This window comes from Cyanistes caeruleus, chromosome 15 (genome assembly GCF_971803275.1).
Source record: "Cyanistes caeruleus chromosome 15, bCyaCae1.hap1.1, whole genome shotgun sequence".
Lineage (NCBI taxonomy): Eukaryota > Metazoa > Chordata > Aves > Passeriformes > Paridae > Cyanistes > Cyanistes caeruleus.
Window position 1 is genome coordinate 3,520,091 of NC_141715.1, and position 18,186 is coordinate 3,538,276.

An 18,186-nucleotide genomic window follows, 5' to 3' on the forward strand; every position below is an offset into this window, starting at 1 on the left:
GCTCACTAGGGTTCTTTAGCAACATTGCTGTCGGTGCCTGTTTTACCATGTTGCACAAAAGAAAGTTCTACTGGGAGGGTGTAGATATCCCCAGCACAAACTGGAATGACAGCAGCCTCAGAGTAGTTGTTTTGTACTGTTCCTAGTGAGAGGGACATAAGTCTAACCCCAGCTTTCCCTGTTTTGAGGTACAGAGTTCTGATTTTGGGTAGGGGGATCTGCAGTCCAGGTGATGGCTGCCAGCGTGCTGGGGGAACCCTTGGTTGTGCTGTGCTGATAGAGAACATGTCTGTAGGAGAGTCAACCTTTTGTTTTCCAGAGCTGTCAGCCCTCAGACTCATCGACTGCAACTCCTCAGCTGTCAGTGGAAGCACTGGATTCACAGGGCCAAAGCCAGCCTGCTGAGAGAGAAGGCTCTGAGATCCTGGGAGGCCTGGCGTTCTGCCCTGACACCCCTCCCTCTGACTGCAGCTCCAACTCACAGAGCTCCAGAGCTGATGGGAATGGACAGATGGATGTCGCCCGGAGACCCTTGGTAGTGTTGAGGAGGTTAAGCCAGGAAATCGTGGAAAGCTCACTAGTATCCAGCATAATCGTGTCTCCGGGGAAGGGCCAGCCTGTGACAAGGTCAAGTGAAAAGTCTTCCTCACCAGCAAAAAGAGATCCGAGTAACATGTTACCCAGCACTCTTGGAGAGGACTTCATGTCTTTGAGTCCCACCTTTGGCAAGGTGGCTTCAGGAGGCTCCTGGCGACTGACACCTCGGAGACTGTTTGCCAGCCCCTCCAGCTCTTCTGAAGCAGCAGGCCATGAATCAGAAGAGCAGCTTATGCCCTGCACTGGCCATTCTGTGGGAGAAGCTGGTGCTGGGAGCTCAGCCATGCTCTGCAAGAGCAGGACCACAGAACAGTGTGACAGTCCCAGGAGGAGCGGTGGAGGAGCAGGTACCAAGCACAGCTCGCAGCCTGGGCACACTGCCAAGGTCTGTGTTTCCACAGAGCAAGCAGAGCAGAATGAGGGGTCTGGCAGTACCCCGGATCTTTGCATGCTGACTGCGGTGGAGGAGAAGCACAAACGGGAGGAGGCAAGAGACACAGTGCACTATTATTGGGGCATCCCCTTCTGCCCCAAAGGGGTGGACCCCAACCAGTACACCAAAGTCATCTTGTGTCAGCTGGAGGTTTACCAGAAGAGCCTTAAGCAGGCTCAGAGACAGCTGTTGCATAAGAAGGAGTTTGGTAACCCGGTTGTGCCCAGTTCTTCCTTGAGCCAAAATGAGCTTGGGAAAGGAGAGGAGATAAGCAGGGAGAATGGGGTTGCTGATGGTACAGAAGATGGAGATACAGAGGGACAGGAGTCTGAAAACATCACCTGGCTCCACCCTTCAAAGAAGAGGGAGGCAGAGAGCCCAGGGCACAGCATGGAAGAAGAGAAGAACTCCAATTCTGATGATGAACCGACCACCAGCTACTGTCAGGTAAGAGCTTCGCCACTGAGCAGAGGTTGAGCAGCCATGCCCTTCTGTCCATTTTACGGTTCAGTCCCTTCTGCAAAGCAGGCACTGCTATTTAATACCCCTCTTAAATTTAAGGACTTCCTCCCCCAGCCACACAGGTTACTGTGGAAGGGAGAGAAGTGTACAGGCTGACACCCAGCTCACACAAGACAGGGGCCATTGAGCCAGCCTGGCAGTCATCATTAGTGCTCCAGAGACCGACACATCCGACTGATCCGTTTCAGAAGGGTGCAGCTTGGCAGCGTGTCAAGGTAGAGGGCACAGAGGTGATACTGACCACCACCAGCTCTGGTAAACCAGTTTATAAGCCTGTGGCTGTGTGGGGAGCTCTGGGTTTCCCTTTGCAGACAGAGATGTGGGTTTGTCCTTGCAGTGCAGCCTTTCCTGTTTGCCCCTCCACGCTCGTCTGCATGCATCAGTGCTTCACCCTTGGAAGAGCTCTTTTCCCTCATGGCTGGGAGAGTCTCTGTGTGGTCACAGGCATCTTCTGCCTGCCCTGGTGATCTGTCACCACGGTGGTGCTCCCTGTCCTTGTCCTGGTGCTGGGCACCTTCTCTCAGGCTCGTGTGTGCTAGACACTAGGTGTCAGCCTCTGTCTCTGTCAGGGCTCTCCTGCTGGAGCGGAAGGCAGCTTTCTGTCACTGCTAAGTTTAAACAGATTGCTAGTCAGATGAAGTATTTATTACTGCTGTATTTTAGGTTTGTGTCAGCCTTTTCCAACCCTCATTTTTCATAATGACTTCACTCCTGGATCATTGTATAACTTTATCTTCTCTATGACTGAAGCCTTGGCTCTGTTGTTCCTGTTTTCAAGTGTATTTGATCATTTACCCTGGTGTTAGAAAGATACTTAACTTGTTTTGTGATATTTATATTCTGTCTTGTAATATTGAACACTTAGGAAAAACGTCATGTCTGCATTTTTTGGTTGCAGAAGAAGAGCAGAGCAGCCTGTGCTGAAATGTGACTTTTCATGACAGTGCTTTGGCTCTGGTTTAGCAGATGGAGATTTAAACAAGCCTTAGAGGTGATCTGCAGAGGAAAGGAACTGACTTGTGCCCTTTTTCATTTCCTTAGGATAGATACAAAAGACCTGAGAGGTTCTTAAAGCAAACTGCACTTTTTTTTTCTGTAGCTTTTCCTCTGGAAATGAAGGTGTCATTATACTGGAAGATTGGGGTGACTGGAGGTCTGTGGATGTGTACTCTAAAGCCCTTGGGAAGCTACAGCAGCTGGGAAGGGCATGAACTTTTAATCAGTACTGAAAATTGTGTGGTATTTTAAAAAATATTATCTGTTTAATGCTAATACCTAATTAATTCTCGGAGAGAAAAGAGGTTTTAGTGGTGCTGAGTGGTAACTTGTAACCTATTCCTCTTGACCACAGGAGCTGTCTCAGAGCCATAGCCGAGAGATGTAGCCTTTCTGATATTTTTGAGGTGAAAAAATAAGGGAGGGAGAGCAGACGTTACAATTTCAACCCTAGCCCAAAATTTGCCAGTCTTCTATTTACATGAGAGAAAATAATTTCTAAATGCCTTTTCATCTGCTTTATCACACCCAGCATGAGAGGTAGCTCCTTTCTCTCGCCTCTCTGTGCAGTCGCACACTGAGGCCAGAGCAGGTGATTTACTTGCAAAATCGATATGTTTGATGTTTGCTTGTGCCTTGTCTCCATTTTTTTCCTTCTATCAAATACAATTCCACTGGCAGTAACAAAGGAGGGGCCCAGAGCTGTCGTGTCTCCACCTTGCTGCATCTCTTGGAGACCCTTTGCTGCCTGGTCTGCCTTGGGGCTCCCCCAGTGCCGCCAGGGCTGCTCTGCTGGTGGGGCTGGTGGGAGATCTTAGGCTGTGCTGAGTGTAGAAACCATCCTTGAGGACTCAGAACCGTCCTTGAAAACGACATGGCCTCATGCCATGTGTGAAATGAAGGTGCAAATGATGTGCTTGTGGGAGGCTGCCTGTACTCCTACCCTGAAAACCTCACCTGGAATGGGCACAGACCTTCCACCCTGGCAGCAGTCAGCTTCTGCCACTGCCTCCTGCAGCCAGGGGATGTTTGCACAGAGCAAATCCTGGTTGTCAGGAGATCTCACAGCCTGTGAACCTGCACTAACAAACTTCAGTGCTAATAGAATCAATTTCTTCAGAGCCTTTCAGATAAGGTTAGGAGACTCTTGGTCTTTAAAAGATTCAGAGGGAAAAGACCCAGTTCTGGAGATTTAGAATCTGGTGACCTGAATTAGTGCCATATTTTATAACAGATGTACAAGGAAAAACAGAAACATGAATGAGTGTTCGTGACCAGGACAGAGACACTGTTAAGAAATGCACAATGCAGGACAAAGACAAATAAAAATAAGAGAGGAGGTGGGGTATATTATGTTAATGATGAGCTAGGCTGCAAAGAAGTAAAGGAAAGCATAGATAAAACAGGATATTTGGGGGTTGGAGTCACCTTGGGGAAATTTGACAGGAGAGGCCTTGATTTGGAGCTTCCTGGGTAACTATAACCAGGAGTGGAGCTGATCAAAGTTGAAACCTTTGGTGGAAATCAAGCTCATAGCACTTGATAGACTCAAGGAAAGGGGAGAAAAACTCCTTGGGTTTCTTTGAGATCTAGCATGAGAAATTGTAGGCCTGACCGCAAGGACTGCTAATAAACTGTTGTAATTCCACCTGATTAGAGGATGGCAAGTGTAGCGTGTACACTGCAGAAGAAGAAAGGGATGTGGGTAATGACTGGCATGTTATCCTGACCTCAGCAGTGCATAAGGCTTTTGAACAAATTTTAAAGGAAAGAATAAGTGGAGTGGTAGAGCTAAATGAAAAATGGGATAAAATGCACACAGATTTTCCAGCTGTAGATTGTGCAGGTTAATCTGTTCCCTTCCTTTGATGGGACAGCTGATTTCCCAGGCAAGAAAAATGCAACAGATTTTATCTCTAGAGAATTTCAGAAAAGTGCTTCTCATGGTCAAGCATCAGCTGTACCAGTTGATCAGGTCATTCTGGCTCAGGAAAATAAGTTTGAAAGTGGAGTAGGTGAGGGCTGCTAGGGTACCTGGGGGAGTGCAGGGGACACTAAAAACTTTGGGTTGTTTCAAGCTCAGCACAGGTGGAGGTGAAGAAAAGCTATGGTTGCTGCCTACAAATACATTGAGGTGGATGCTGAGAACAGGCAGAGAGCATGGAAGATGATGGGCAGTGTGGGAAGGAGTGGAAGGACATGAATTGTCCAGAAACGTGTCTAGGCAGCAAGGTAACAAAAAGTACTGCCAGGCTTTATTACAAGGAATACCGTGCCAAAAGGAGGGATGGAGGGAAAAAGCTGATTAGTTCTGGATGGATAAAAATATTCAGAAGACTGGGTGCAATGTCATGGACAGGATCCAGTGACCCAGCAGACCCCAGTCAGCTGTGCACATTGTTTTATATAACACCAGAATTTTCCTTTCCAGTCCTCCCAGGTACTGCCTGCAGAGGATGTGCCTGAAGATGGGGAACCCATGCAAATTGCACAGAGGTGAGTAGGGTGTTCAGAGTGTGGGGCTCACAGGTTCTCTGTAGTGATATGAGCTCTTTTACTCTCCCTGGAGTATTTTGGGGTGCAGTCCCACCACAGTTCACTGTAAGGCTTGCTGGAAAGGCTGGCTGTTAAGGATCCCTGAAAATATATGGCTTTGGAGCAGCATGGGAGAGGTGGGGCACAGCTGAGGAGAAAGGATCAGTTGCTGTTGTTACTTTATAGGATGTGCAAGGTGCATTCTTGTACAAGTTGAAGAAGTTGCTCCTTGCCCTCTGAAGCTCCTGGTACATGGTGCAGTAAAGCCATGGGGAGCTGGAGGTGAGTTACAGTGATGCTATCACGTGTCTGTCAGGGAAGGCTCACAGGCAGCACGGGGAAGGGTTTACTGGATTTCTGTGTGTATTTTTATGTTCTTGCCTTGCTGCTGAAGAGGAAAGCAGGGAGGAGGAAGCCAGACGGCACTGCCTATCAGCCAAAGATAGAGTGCAGTGCTCCAGAAAAGCCACTTCAGCAGATGACAGGTGTGGGGCAAGTCAACATGATTTTCTTCAGATTTAAGCCTACTCCTCTTTTCCTTTTTTTTTTTTTTTTCCCTCCTTCCTGTGGGATGCAATTGCACAGCAAAGGCTATGGAGAAGGACAAATGGGAGAGGATTCAGGGAGCAAGTTACAAGAAAGACCAGATAATGTCATGTTTTTGTAATTTGCTGGATTTTATAATTTAAACCTGCTTTGGAACAAAACTGCCAACTTTCCTCTGATCTAACAGCATTTGGCCTGAGCAGTTAATATCAATATGCAGAGTATGAAAATCCCTCTTGCTTGCACCTTTCTAACAAGCTTAAAACCTGCCTTGGGGAGCAGAAGGAACCTGCAGCTGCCACTGCTGCCGGGGTTGATGAGCCTGTGACAGCTGAGCTCTGAGCTTGCGTAGAAGGCAGCGAGGTGTGTGCTCTGCAGCTCTGGCCTCCTGCCTGCTTAGGGCCTGAGAGCCCAGGATATGAAAGGAGAGGGACCTCTTTCCTTTGATGTAGCTGGTGGGGTTAATCTGGGACATTCCCCAAGTTACCCAGGAGCTCCTGGCTGCCCGCCTTGGGGTGGGATGCACCTGGATGCAGTAGCCCCTCCTCGAGCAGCTGGAACATCTGCAGCAAGGCAAGAAATGGCTGCAGTCTTTGCAGTTTTGTGCACATTAAGTGTTGCCATCTGGCTCCTGGTAATTTGCCAGCACAGGCCTCTCTTGGGTACGGCTCAGGCACCCCAACCGGCTGGCCTCAGCAGCACTTAATAAGAAAACATGGCTCTGAGCTGTCTGGAGAGAGTGGAGCAGTTTAGGAAGTGCCAGTCCTGTGGTGAAATTGCTTTGCTTTCTGTGGGCTGCTCTCCCTGCTTGTTCCACACTTTGTACAGAGCATGGAAGATTGGGGTTTTAATAAATGATTATAGGCTTTGTTACCAGGAGATAGTTGGTGTAGCAAGAAATGTGGTTTGACTTCAAATTGATTAGCCCATTTTATAAATGTCATAGAAAGTTGTTTTGTGTGAGTTCTTTTGAAGAGAGCCCTGATGTTAGACACAGAGTAAAACACGCTCAGCCTGGATTCATAACAAATGCTTTGAGATGCTTTATTTAGAGAGAAAAGCCACTTGTGATTTCCTATCAGAATTTTGTTATTTATCATAAATCAGCAGTGGCTGTTCTCTCTTCTCTGAGGCCTGTGGTTGAGCTTAATAAATCTTGTGTTTGTCAGTGCAGGGATTCATGTTTTTTTTAAAGTGTGTTCTTGCATACTTGATCAGACTAATCAGAGAGCCACGCAAGGTGCAGAGTGTGTCAGCATGGGTGCCAGACTTACTCAGCAATGCCTGCCTGTGTCAGAAAGACACTGTGCAGTGAGGTGGGAGGGAAAAAAAAAGGAATCCAGAGGTTAAAATGAGAGGAGCAATGCTGGGTGCTGCTCTGAGGAACCTGTGCACTAGTGCTGTAAGGACTTTGCTGCAGGGAAAATGCCTTGTGTCACACCTGTGCTGCTTCTGGCTGCCATGCACAGGGATAGAACACGAGCAGTGTGAGGAGGGAGAGGAAAATGTGGGATAGAGCAGGTCTGTCTTTCCCCTGTGAGGATTTCCTTCCCAGACAGAAAGAGGCACAGTGCTGGTACATGCACAGCTCTCACATCTTCTCCCACAGAGAGTCCTACAATTGTGAGTGGGTATTTTTGCTCCCCTGATAAGAGATAATGACCTTTCTGCCTTTCCAGAAGAAGAAAATGTTCCCTTTGGGGCTTTTGCTTACGATGGCATTTTAGACTCATATTTTGCTGTTGTCCTGGTCATTTCTGGCTGTCAGATATTGACCACTTGGAAATTATGGTATCATCTACTGTTCTGAACTGTGTGAGAAAGGCAGGTGTGGCCCTCACACGTACTGGATTGGAGATTCATGTTATATTTATATTTTGAACAGCATCTCCACAATGACCCCACTTGGCAGTAAAAGAAGCCCAGATATTGCCACAGAAAACTCTGCTGAAGAAGAGATCTCTGTTTGCCCAGGTAAGAGGCACTTGAGACTGCTATGAATTTTGTACCGAAAGTTGCACACTTAGAAAATTCAGAGAAAAGAGAATTTTCAAGTTATTTGAACAAAATGAGATTTCTTTCCCATCTCCATTTTTCAAGGCTTAAATTATTCAGGTAATTTAGTTTGATCCCCCAGTTTTGGACCCCTTTCCTCACAGACAGTTCTATGATACAGATTGCTGGAGACTTGCAGAAGAGACACCTGGATATGCATTGGGCATGGAGGGATCACTCAAAACAATATGTCTTTTCAATGCAATAAAATTTTCAGATTTTTCAGTGTCATGATAACGTGCAAAGCATGAGAGCTGAAATAATTTTTGTCTTAGATTAATTAAACATGTTTGGGACTAAGGAGTATTTCTTCCTTGGTCTCTTCTACCATGTTTGAGATTTTCTGGTCCAGGGTTTAAAGTGAGAAAAATAATGAAGAGGCTACTCCTGTTCGGGAGTAGCTGTAGGTCATAGTGGTGCTTGGAGGCATATTTTGTTGCTAACGAAGATGTGGACGTCTAAAGAGGGTGTGACTGTGAGACAGACCATGGAATGGGAGCTCTGCTTCTCTCAATGTGAGAGCAGCTCTATTCTTGCTTTGTCTACATCCCAGCAAGTGTCCCACGCACTTTCCCTGTGTCTAATCTCACTCCCCATGAAGCTACAAAGCTGCAGTTCCTTTATCCTCACACTACCCCGCTGTGACTTTAACCCCTCATTTGGCTGTGTTGTGGCACTTTGTCTGATAACATTTGTGGCAAGTCTAAAGAATGTTTTGAAACTGTGAAAACTCTTAAAAGGCGTTAAGGACTAAGCTACATCAACAAGTGAGGAGATAGTTGAGGGCTTCAAACCTGTGCTGACATGGAGGTGTTTTTCTGCAGAGACACAGCCAAGCCCACTGGAAGCTGTTGAGGAGGAAGAGAGAGAAGAGCTCTGTTCAGACAGCAGAGGTGCACCTATGCAGGTAAAAGAGCTTGAAGGGTCCTCTTTCCAATCCTACCTTTTAGACCTTGGTTCAGCTGAGCTGTGCTGGCATTTCCCTTTGGGTAGCCGGAAGCTTGGACTTCTATTTAGATCCTCACAAACAGTTCCCTCTTTGCTTTTCTCTACTGCTCCATATCTCCAGTCCCTTTTGGCTGGGGACTGCATGCAGCTGCTTCTGAAGCCTTTCAGTCCTATAGCTGGAGAGCTGTTATCAATTCCAGCCCGTTCTTTTATATCCCAGCGCTGCTGAGCTGAAGGATGCCATCAGCGTGGGCGGCAGTGCTGTTGCTTGCCCACGCTCAGGGGTACAAGCTGTGATACTCACGATGCAGGGACCCCAGGAGCTCTGAGGGGAGTCCAAGTAAACCTCAGCCACTTGTGCTATCACCTGCTTTTCCCTGTTACGGTGCTTTGAATATCAGTTTGCTCTCCACAGACTATATCCAAGAGGCTAAGAGAAGAGCTTCACCTAGATCAGACTGTTAAAAAGACGTGCTTGAAGTGTTGAGTGCTGGTAGTGGTTTTCAGGTCAAGCAGAGTGTCCTGAGTCTGGGAATCTTGAATTCTGTGCAGTAATAGTTAATAGCAATAGTAAGTCAGTGGCAGGGCCATCCTCTTACCTCTTGCTGCAGATGTGTGCTGTGCACAGCCCCTTTCTCCGTGTTGTCACACCTGCACAGCAATTGCTTTGCAGCTGTCACTGTACCAACATCTGACTTCAGTTCCTGCTTCTGATAAAACTCCCTTTCTTTCTCTATTAATTTAGAGAGCGATATCAAAGGGGTTGCCAAGTACTCCTCTGGCGCAGGGTACGTGAATACAGAATTGCACAGCTCTTGACAAGAGGATTCATTTGTGGAAAGCTCATTCTGGGAGTTTGTGCAGCTTGTACAGCATGTCTGCAGTTCCAATGTCTCATTCTCACAGGCCTCTTAATAAACCATCTTCTGCTCTCGTGTGCCTTTCATTCTGCAGGTATCTCCAAGCACTGCTCAGTCAATTAGGGACTGCAGCAAGGAGAGAGGCGGTCCTGGGCTGGCCACCAAAGCACATTGTGACCCATTTGGCTGTGGCCAGGACACTTCCCTGTCCCCTTGTGCTTTGCAAAGGGTGCCCTGCGTCTCACACCTCTGCCTGGGTGGCAGAAGGTGGTGGGGAGCAGGTTCCTAGGGACATCCTAGGGATGTTCTGACAACATTATGGTTGGCAGCAGGTCCCAGACCAGAGCCCACAGCCCTCCAGGAAAACAGCAGAAACAGCTACCATGGCATCAGTGGTTTGCAGGAGTCTAGCAGAGACCACTGGGACTGCCTTCTTCCTAGCAGATGCTGAGCCAGGACACAGGAGTCTTGTTGTTGAGCTCAGCCTCTAGCACTGCTCTTGGCTGGCTGTTTGCTGCAAGTACTGTGTCTTGTAGGCAATTTCCTCTGTTAAAATGCAGAGGCAACTGTCTCTGGCTCTGACAGGGGTGATTGGTTCTGCAGTTGAGGTTTTCCAGACTGTTACAGCAAGGTTTTGTACAAGCAGTCTTTTGTTACAGAATGTTGCATTTCCATTTAAAATTAGTAATTTACCACTGAATGTAGGCGGGCAGGGTATGCAGAATTGGTGATCTCCTAAGATTGCTTTAAAAAAGGCAGCTAGAAGGAGCAGTGCCTGCTGCTTTTCCCATCATATTTTTTGTGTGTGTTGTCTGTGTAGCACAGGTTTGATCTGATCATTCACATTTGACACATCTTGTTTTTTATGGCTCTTCAGTGTGACGCCCCACAGTGAGGACTTCACAAGATGTAATGACACTGAGATGTGAGAGAGGGGTATGAGTGTTAATGCTGTAAGTGATGTTCTTCAGCAGCCTGTGTTTGGCTGGAGGAACTCTTGTGGCAGCTCCTCTGCAGAAATTCAGGGCAGAGAGCCTCCCTGGGAATGAGGGATGTTCCTGGGGCTCACTGTTGTAGCCTTTCAGCCAGTGTCGGGGAGAAGCGCATTTTGAGAGTTGGAACCTCAGTTTGAGGCCCAGTCCTGCAATTTTTGTCATAGCTCCTCTGAGTCAACAAAGCACCCTCCTTCCCTTTAGGACATAAAAATCAGGATCAGATCCTCATTTGGGAAAGGAAGTAATAAACCGAGTAATACAGCAAAGCACTCCAGTGGCACAGAGCATCTTGGCTGACCCCAATTACTGCTTCCCTGAAATGATACTGTCGGAGGGAAGCAGACGGCAGTTTTGCTGCTCACTGTCTACATGTCACTGCTTAGTTCTAAGAACAGAAACCTCTCCCATATCATTTTGCTATAGGTTTCTTTACATGGTTAATATTTAAATAGCTTTTCTTAATCATTGTTGGGAGGAGAAGGTTTTTTCTTAAATGTGGAATAGTCTCGCAGGAAGCCTGACTAGGCAGAGATGCAGTTATGAGTGAGATGGCTGCAGTCTGCTGCATTTGGGAATGTCAGTGGAGTGAGGAGCAGGCTGGATCTCTGTGGGTTGGTAGTGGAGCACCTTTGCAGCTGCGTGACCAATGCAAGAAAAGAGTGTTCTTAAGTGGTAATGACACCCTGAGAACGTACATGAGCTGTGACATTCTGCCCTGGCGAAAAGCCTCTGCTAGTAATTTTGTGTGACACAGATTTTTAATGGTATTGCCTCTTTCCTTGATCAGTGTCCACTCTCATGACTCCTCCAGCCACCTCTTCTATAAAGGAGAAGCTTCCAGTGATCTCTCTAGGCTTCCTAACACCACAGCAGCCTCCTTTCATCCTGGGGGAAGATGTGTTCCCAGACAATGCTGCCTGTGTAGCATGGATCATGTCCAGAAACTGATGAGCACAAGTCAGGTGTTGAACTCTGGCTTTGCCCCATGAATTTTCCATCAGTTTCGCTTCTGAGATTTCCTGATTAATGGAAGCTTTGCCATTTTTCCACCTTACTGCAGGTGATGGTTGCCTTAAACAGTGTGCATGGCTGTGCAGGGAGTTCCACCATGATTCAGAAGGACATGTTGCCTTTGCAAGAAGAATTAGTTATTAGTGCAGTGCAGTTTATTCAGCCAGTGGTGTTATTTTATGAGCACTATGTGATGAAGGAGGACTAAAACTTTACAAGAAAATCTGAGACTGTGGGAGGGTGAGTAGCTACCAGACAGCGTGGAGCAAAGACAGCACCTAAGCAAAGAAAGAGAAGAAAAGCCTGTCTGGCTAATGTTTCTTCTTCTTCCTTAGGTTGGTGGGGATGAAGATGCCGGCAGGGCTGTGTCTGAGTGCAGTCCTACAGCTGCTGCCCATGTGTCGTGCCCGCTGTGTGACCACGGCTTCCCAGCCGACAAGATCGAGGTGCACGCCATGTACTGCAACGGCATCGCGGGACCGGAGCCCGGCGAGGATGCTCCAGGTGTGCCAAGTGCTGCTTCCACGTGTTTGCTCCTCATCCTCACCCCCCTTCCCTGTTGTTACTTCGCAGGCAGGTGCTGCAGTCTTGTCTCTCTCAGGATATTTGGTGCATGGGAAAGTTTGTTCACTCTGCCTTATTCCATCTCCACGCTGCCCAGGAGAGCGTTGTTGGAGGCTCTGCTATTTCCAGCACCTCCTGCACAGGGACATCATTTCTGATTGACTTCATACAATAACTCACCACATTATCAGCTCTTGAATATTACCCCAGGATCTAGTCCTGGATGCTTCAAGCAGTACTTATAAGATGTGTCTATTGTGTGCTTTGTTGAGGACCTGCAAAGAATGTGGCAGTGGTAGAAAATGGATGGCTTGAGCCATGTGGGCAATTGTCCTTCAGGGCCCTTGAGAAGGGAGAATATTCTGTACTACTCCAAGAATGGCCTGTGTCCTGCATGAAGTCTGACATTTGTACGTGCAAAAATGGCCTGTTTGGGTGCAGAGACCACAGAAAAGTTTCCCTCTTGTTTCCCTAAAATTGCAAAATGATAACTATCATTACAATGGAGTAAATAATATGGGAGTGTGGATTTTTCTCCATCATGTGAAGAGTGAGGCATAGAAGCAGAGTTAGAATGCCCATATTAATCCTCTTTGTATTGTTTTTCATATCAGTTTTCCATGACCAACCTTTGTAGAGCTTAAGTGAACAAATACACTGGTTGGTTATCAACATATTCAGTAAGTTATGTTTTAGCTGCTGCTTGAAATGTAAAATCTGTGTTAGCACAATGTCAGGTAATATCAAAGTAGTAGCTTGTAATAAGATTAACTTTTCAGACTGTGAATATATAATTTTCAGTTACATACTGGTTTGTTAAATGCAACCTAAATCTATGATGTTTAAGCAACTCGAGCAAATCAGAGCTAGTACAAGAACTGTAACTTCTGCATTTCTCTAGCAGGAAGAAGTTTCACCATGTAATCTTAATGCAGAGTTGATGTAGTTTTAAAATAAAAGGTTCCTGCTATACTAAATCTTTGGGAATGTGGCATGGGTCCTGTCAAGATAACAGGAGCCAGAGTAGAGGCTGATACTGGCTGGTGCTTAATTTTGGTGAAAGGTTCTCTCTGCAGACACAACCCAGCTGCTGATGCAAAGCATTTGGCTCAGGCAAATCACAAATTAGCATAGTTCCTCTCCCATCCTTAAGACTGATAAAGGTCTTATTTGTGTTACAAAACAGGGCAGAATTTTTAGTGTGCCTTTTAGCAGGAATATCTTCGGCCTTGTGGTATTCCAGTCCCTCGTGTGGCTGGACTGTGAGTGTATCCATTGATCTTGGGGAATCCCGACTGTGATCAGGAAAAGGCTTTGAATTCTTTGGCAGTGCAAGGGAATTTGTTCTTTTCTTTGGTGTTGGCTTTCAGCAGGACAGAGTTCAAGGCTGGCCTCTCCATTCTGCTTCCAGGCTGGTCTCCTTGGGGATGTTTGTAAGGGTAGTTATTTTGGAATTGCTACTCTGCTGTTCTGGCTTGTTCAGAACAATCCCTCTGTAAGAAAACCAGCCTGGAATAAAAGGGATTTTGCTCTGCAATAATGTCTGTAAGCAGAGCAATGGGTCTGGGATGAAATCACAGTAATTTGAGTTTTCTATTGCCAGTTATTCTAGTATTTTCCCTGTAGAGACCAGGCTCTATTAGCCATAACAGTCTAAGACTGTGTTGTTTGCACCCAGACTCTTTGCAGTACCATGAGCTTCCCAGGCTTGGGCAGAATCCTGCCTGCCAGTGGGGCTCTGGCTTGTGGGGCACCTTGGGCCAGTTTCCAACAGCTTTTGGGAGGCAACTGTCACCCAGAGGGCTCTCAGCTGCTGGGCTGGTCTGTGGGATTTGGGTTGAGTAGGCAGAGATGATGTTTAGCTCTGAGCAGAGGCCAGAGAGTAGCCTGGCACAGCTGTGCAGGTACAAAAGGACTCTGTTTCCAGGGATGTTACTTGGCATCCACCACTAGCACAACATCCACAGGTAAAGCTAATGCATGGGGAGAAAAAAGATGTGAGGAAACTGTCTTCTGAAGCAAATGCCAGCTCCTGTGTGGGTCCAGAAGCTGTTCTCTACTGCTGCAGCACTGTGTGCTCTTGGCTGGCTGCTGGCTTCCTTGGGAGCAGAGCAACAGCCTTGTGTGAGAGGAAGTCAAAGTTCTGCCCTCTAAGCCATGCCCTGATCTGTTAAGAAAAGATGGTTTCAGTTTTCCTTTGGTGGACTGGGTCAGGGGTTCCTAGTCTGACTTTAGATTTATTAATTGGACTTATTCCTGATGTCTCTAGAATTGCAGTCCTGCAAACTACAGCTGTCAGTGGTTTTCATTTTAATACTACAAAAGGATAGGGGTTCTTGCTGGTTTTACTTCTCTTCTTCTAATCATGCACCAAAGTCTCTCAGTCTTAGGTCTCAGGAGGCCAGCTTAGTCTGGCTGATATCTAAGGGCAAGTTTTCAAATGAGCAGCTGGGCAAGATGAGCTACAGTCGCTTCTCCTACGTACATGGTCACCCTGGCTGGATGCCCAGACTACCACATACCTGGGCAGCATGAAAATCTTACCATGAATTTGCACTTTCCTGTGATCTGAGTAAATAAAAAAGAAGAGCCTGATGTTGTGTTAGCTACTGTAGCAGGCTGGGGAGGGCTGAGCTCCTGCGTTTCCAGCCCGGTGACTGGTGTTAATTCCAAGCGAATGAGTGGAGCTGTGGAATTTCTGTGCCAGCTCCCTCTTTCTTCATGCACTCCACTGAAGGGGCTCACTTGTGTGAGAGGGCTCTGCTGGAGTCACCGCATCCATCGCCCGCTGCTGCTGCCAATGCAGGGATTTGCTGGTCTCAGTCTGGAAGCGAGTCTTGGCTGCAACTGAGTACAGCAAATACTCTTGGGCTTTGTGACATACTCGATGCCTCTCACCCTCCATCTACGTGCATCCGACATTCTCAGTTCCCAAGTGAGCCCAGGAAAATGAGGATTTGGTATATCCCTTCCTCCCAGAGGCTCAAATGCAGTCTTGATGCAGCTGTCAGTCTTCAGCAGCAGCACCGGTGCTGTTAAAAAGCTCTTGACTTCAGTAGAAGTGGCACTGATGTGGCAGAAAGAGTAATGCAATGGGTGCAGAGGAAAACTGCATGGCTTCTGAGAAGGGACAAGATGCCATGAGCCAGACACTAACAGATCCTGCGGGGAAGTGGCACAGCTGGGAGTGAGCACAGGGAGCTGGTGGATCGGACCGCAGGTGGGCTGAGTGGGAAAGGTGAGAAGCTCAGTGGCTCTGACCTCGCAGCTCCATGTGCCAGGCAGACCTGGCAGCCCCAGGAGGTGCCCAGGCTGAGTGTGTTGATAGCAAGGCCATACTGGGCAGCATTTGCTGCTCTTCCCCAGGGTGACTGCTGGAGCCAAACTGGCCAGGAATGACTTGTCAACCAGAAGAAAAGCCAGGGGAGGGAAAAGGTTGTTCTCGGGCCACAGAGTACGTCTGACCCAGCAAAGAGCATTGCATTTGGGAGAGTTACAAGGCTCCTGTCACACAAGCAGGTCAGCACTGCTCTGTGGTGGGGATTTTGCCTGTGGCAGGTCTTTTCCTGTGTTCTGAACCCCCTTCTTGGGGGCATCCAGCATGTTTCAGTAGGGGTTGTGCCTTACCAGCTGGCCCTGTTCTCTTTCCTCTGCTGCTTCTTCCAGCAACACAGCTGAGGGTTTCCTCCTGGGCAGCTGCAGAGCTAGTCCCAGACATCTCTAATGGGCCTATTATGCCAGATGTGTTCACTGCTTTTGGAAGAAAATAGAACTGATTAACACCTGAGCTGGCGCACAAGGCTCGTTAAGGAATATTAACGAGCATACGCTGATTGGAGAGCGGTTCTCACCACGCTGTCAAACACAGTCTTGGTTGGGTTCTTGGGAGACTGGATGGCCTGGGGGGTGGCCATTGTTGCCAGTCTTCCTAGTCAGGCTGCCACTTCAAATCTGGGCCAGGCTGTGTTAAAGAGAGATGTTTGCTTTAGTTCCTGTGAGCCATGAGCTGTTGGTATCAGTCATCGCCTACGAGATGATGCCCACATCCTAGGAAACGCTCGCGCTTGTTTCTTCAGCATGGTTGTCTCCTGTCAGCCCCAACAGCTCCTGAGCACTTCACAGTACATTGCTGGTTGTAGCTGCAGATCAGTGATTGCTGCTAAAGGAAAGGCTGTGTTGCATTGTGGATAGATATCGGGATTACCCAACACTCTGGAAATGGGGTTTTGCTAAAACTCTAAAGAATTCCCTTTGTTCCGCACAAAATTTTTGTGCTTCGCTTTCTTTATCACAGATGATGTGCTAACAGTAACAGTTTTGTTGTGCCTATACCTTGGAGTCAGACTTTTCTCCTCATGAGTATGGGAAGCGGCATCACCAAGCCGTAAAACAACTCCCTGCATTGTCCCCTTAGCCAGCATGCCTGAGAGCGCTTACTGTGACATCTGTTTTGGAGCTGGAGTCTTGAACGTCCCTGGTGAAGCAAGCTAAGCTATCTGAAATGTTCCCTGAGGATCTTTGCTGGTGGTATGTCAACAGGAATATGCTGAGAGGAATTCAGCTGAAAGGGACAGCACTCCAGCGTGCTCCCTGCAGATGCCTGCAGAGCCAGTTGGGAAAGGCTGCTTGGGCTTGCTGGGGGAACAGAAATGGTTGGACCCGTCATCAGCTGCTCAGCTGGGATCTCACTGGTTACCCATGTGTTGGAGCTTCTGGAGAGCAGCACTGCTCCTGCTAGAGATCTTTGTCCAGGGGACTTTCAGGGCTGTTTGTGGCCAATAGCACCGATCCCCACGGTTCACATGGGCAGTGGGAAAGCCATCAGTGTGGGCCAATTGTTGTAACCTTCCCTTTCCAGCGTGAGCTGTGTCCCTTCCCAGCCAGGCTCTCTATTAAAGGTCTGGTGCCTCTGCACAGCCCTTGCCTCAGCTCTGCATTCCCCTGAGCCCCCAGCTGGCACTGTCCCTCCCTGCAGCAGGCACAGGAGGCTGGTTTGGCAGGGAGCGGTGCTGTGCTGCCAGAGCAGCTGGATAACGCTGCTCTCAGGCTATCGCACCGCTGTGCGTCAGCTCTGAAATTCCTGTAAACCACAGACTGTCAATCCAGCTGTTTCTGGCAAGTTAGGTGTGAAATGGTCAGCTGGCTCCCCAGTATGGAAAAGGTAAATTTTTCAGTATCCCCCCCAGGAAAAAAGGACACTTGTTGAGCAACCTCTTCTGCATGAAAGAAGACCTTGCTTGTCCTGGTCCACTGTTGCTTCACCTCTACCATCACTTCTGCTGCAGCTTTGAGTGGAAGTGATGGAAACTTGGTGTACTTGAGCATGATGTAGGGATGGTTTGGGGTAGATGGTAGGAACACTTTTTGTTAATCCTTTCTGTTTTTTCCCCAGTGCTCACCCGGCATCAGAGAGAGGCAAGAAATAAAGCTGCCAGTGGTGAAAGCAGCCCACCATCCTTAGACATTGACAAGTAAGTAGGTATGCCTGCTCCTCCAAGATTGTTTCTGTACTTCTGTTCTAGCTTGACTATGGATGTCTTTATTCCTGTACAAATGCTGACCCTTGGCTTTATAACAGTGTTTCCCTAAGAAATTGTTTTTCCTCAGTGCCTCTTGTTGCAGTGCTGGCTATATTTAAACCAAAGCAAGAGGAATTTGCTGTTCTCAGATTGTTTATTTTTGCACTGATTTCCTTTCAGCCCAATCCATGACGGGTCAGGGGCTCATGGCTGCTGGGGGGGAGCTGTAGCTAAAACAGTGCTAACTCAGCCAGTTTCTGATCGGGGGTTTGAGCTTGGTAACCCCAGGAAGAGGCCAGGACATGGAGACTGTCGACATGGCACCTGTAGTGATATTCTTAATTAAATTAGACTTTCAGAATAGCAGTGGCTTTGTTTAATCTCTCTCCATGCAGCCCCTCCTCCTGCCACCCACACAAAGCATCATAAGAGAGGATCTGACAGTAAAATCCCTGCTATGGAAGCAATTTTGCTGTTACAAACAGTGGATGGCAACATCACTAATGGAATTAGGCTAATTATAGAGAGGACAGCTTCTGTTTAGACACATTATCTGGGTAATCAGCACTGACTGGAAAGAAAATACGGGAAAAAGTGCTGCAGAG

The 18,186-nt window shown here is 47.6% G+C and overlaps 1 protein-coding gene across 18 annotated transcripts in view; it reads left to right on the plus strand.

Annotated features, from left to right (window-relative positions):
- The window catches only part of UIMC1 (ubiquitin interaction motif containing 1), a 39,928-nt gene that overhangs the window by 18,035 nt on the left and 3,707 nt on the right, over positions 1-18,186 (plus strand). For 12 of the 18 annotated variants that reach the window (XM_086852320.1, XM_023935829.2, XM_086852324.1 and 9 more), the window contains exons 5-10: positions 320-1,477; positions 4,980-5,044; positions 7,515-7,603; positions 8,509-8,591; positions 11,834-12,002; positions 17,455-17,533. In XM_086852320.1, the coding sequence (XP_086708446.1) occupies positions 320-1,477; positions 4,980-5,044; positions 7,515-7,603; positions 8,509-8,591; positions 11,834-12,002; positions 17,455-17,533 (1,643 nt within the window). Of the gene's footprint in view, positions 1-319; positions 1,478-4,979; positions 5,045-5,469; positions 5,569-7,514; positions 7,604-8,508; positions 8,592-11,833; positions 12,003-17,454; positions 17,542-18,186 lie in introns of all 18 variants that reach the window. The other 6 variants (XR_015276850.1, XR_015276848.1, XR_015276847.1 and 3 more) reach the window with 2 other exon arrangements.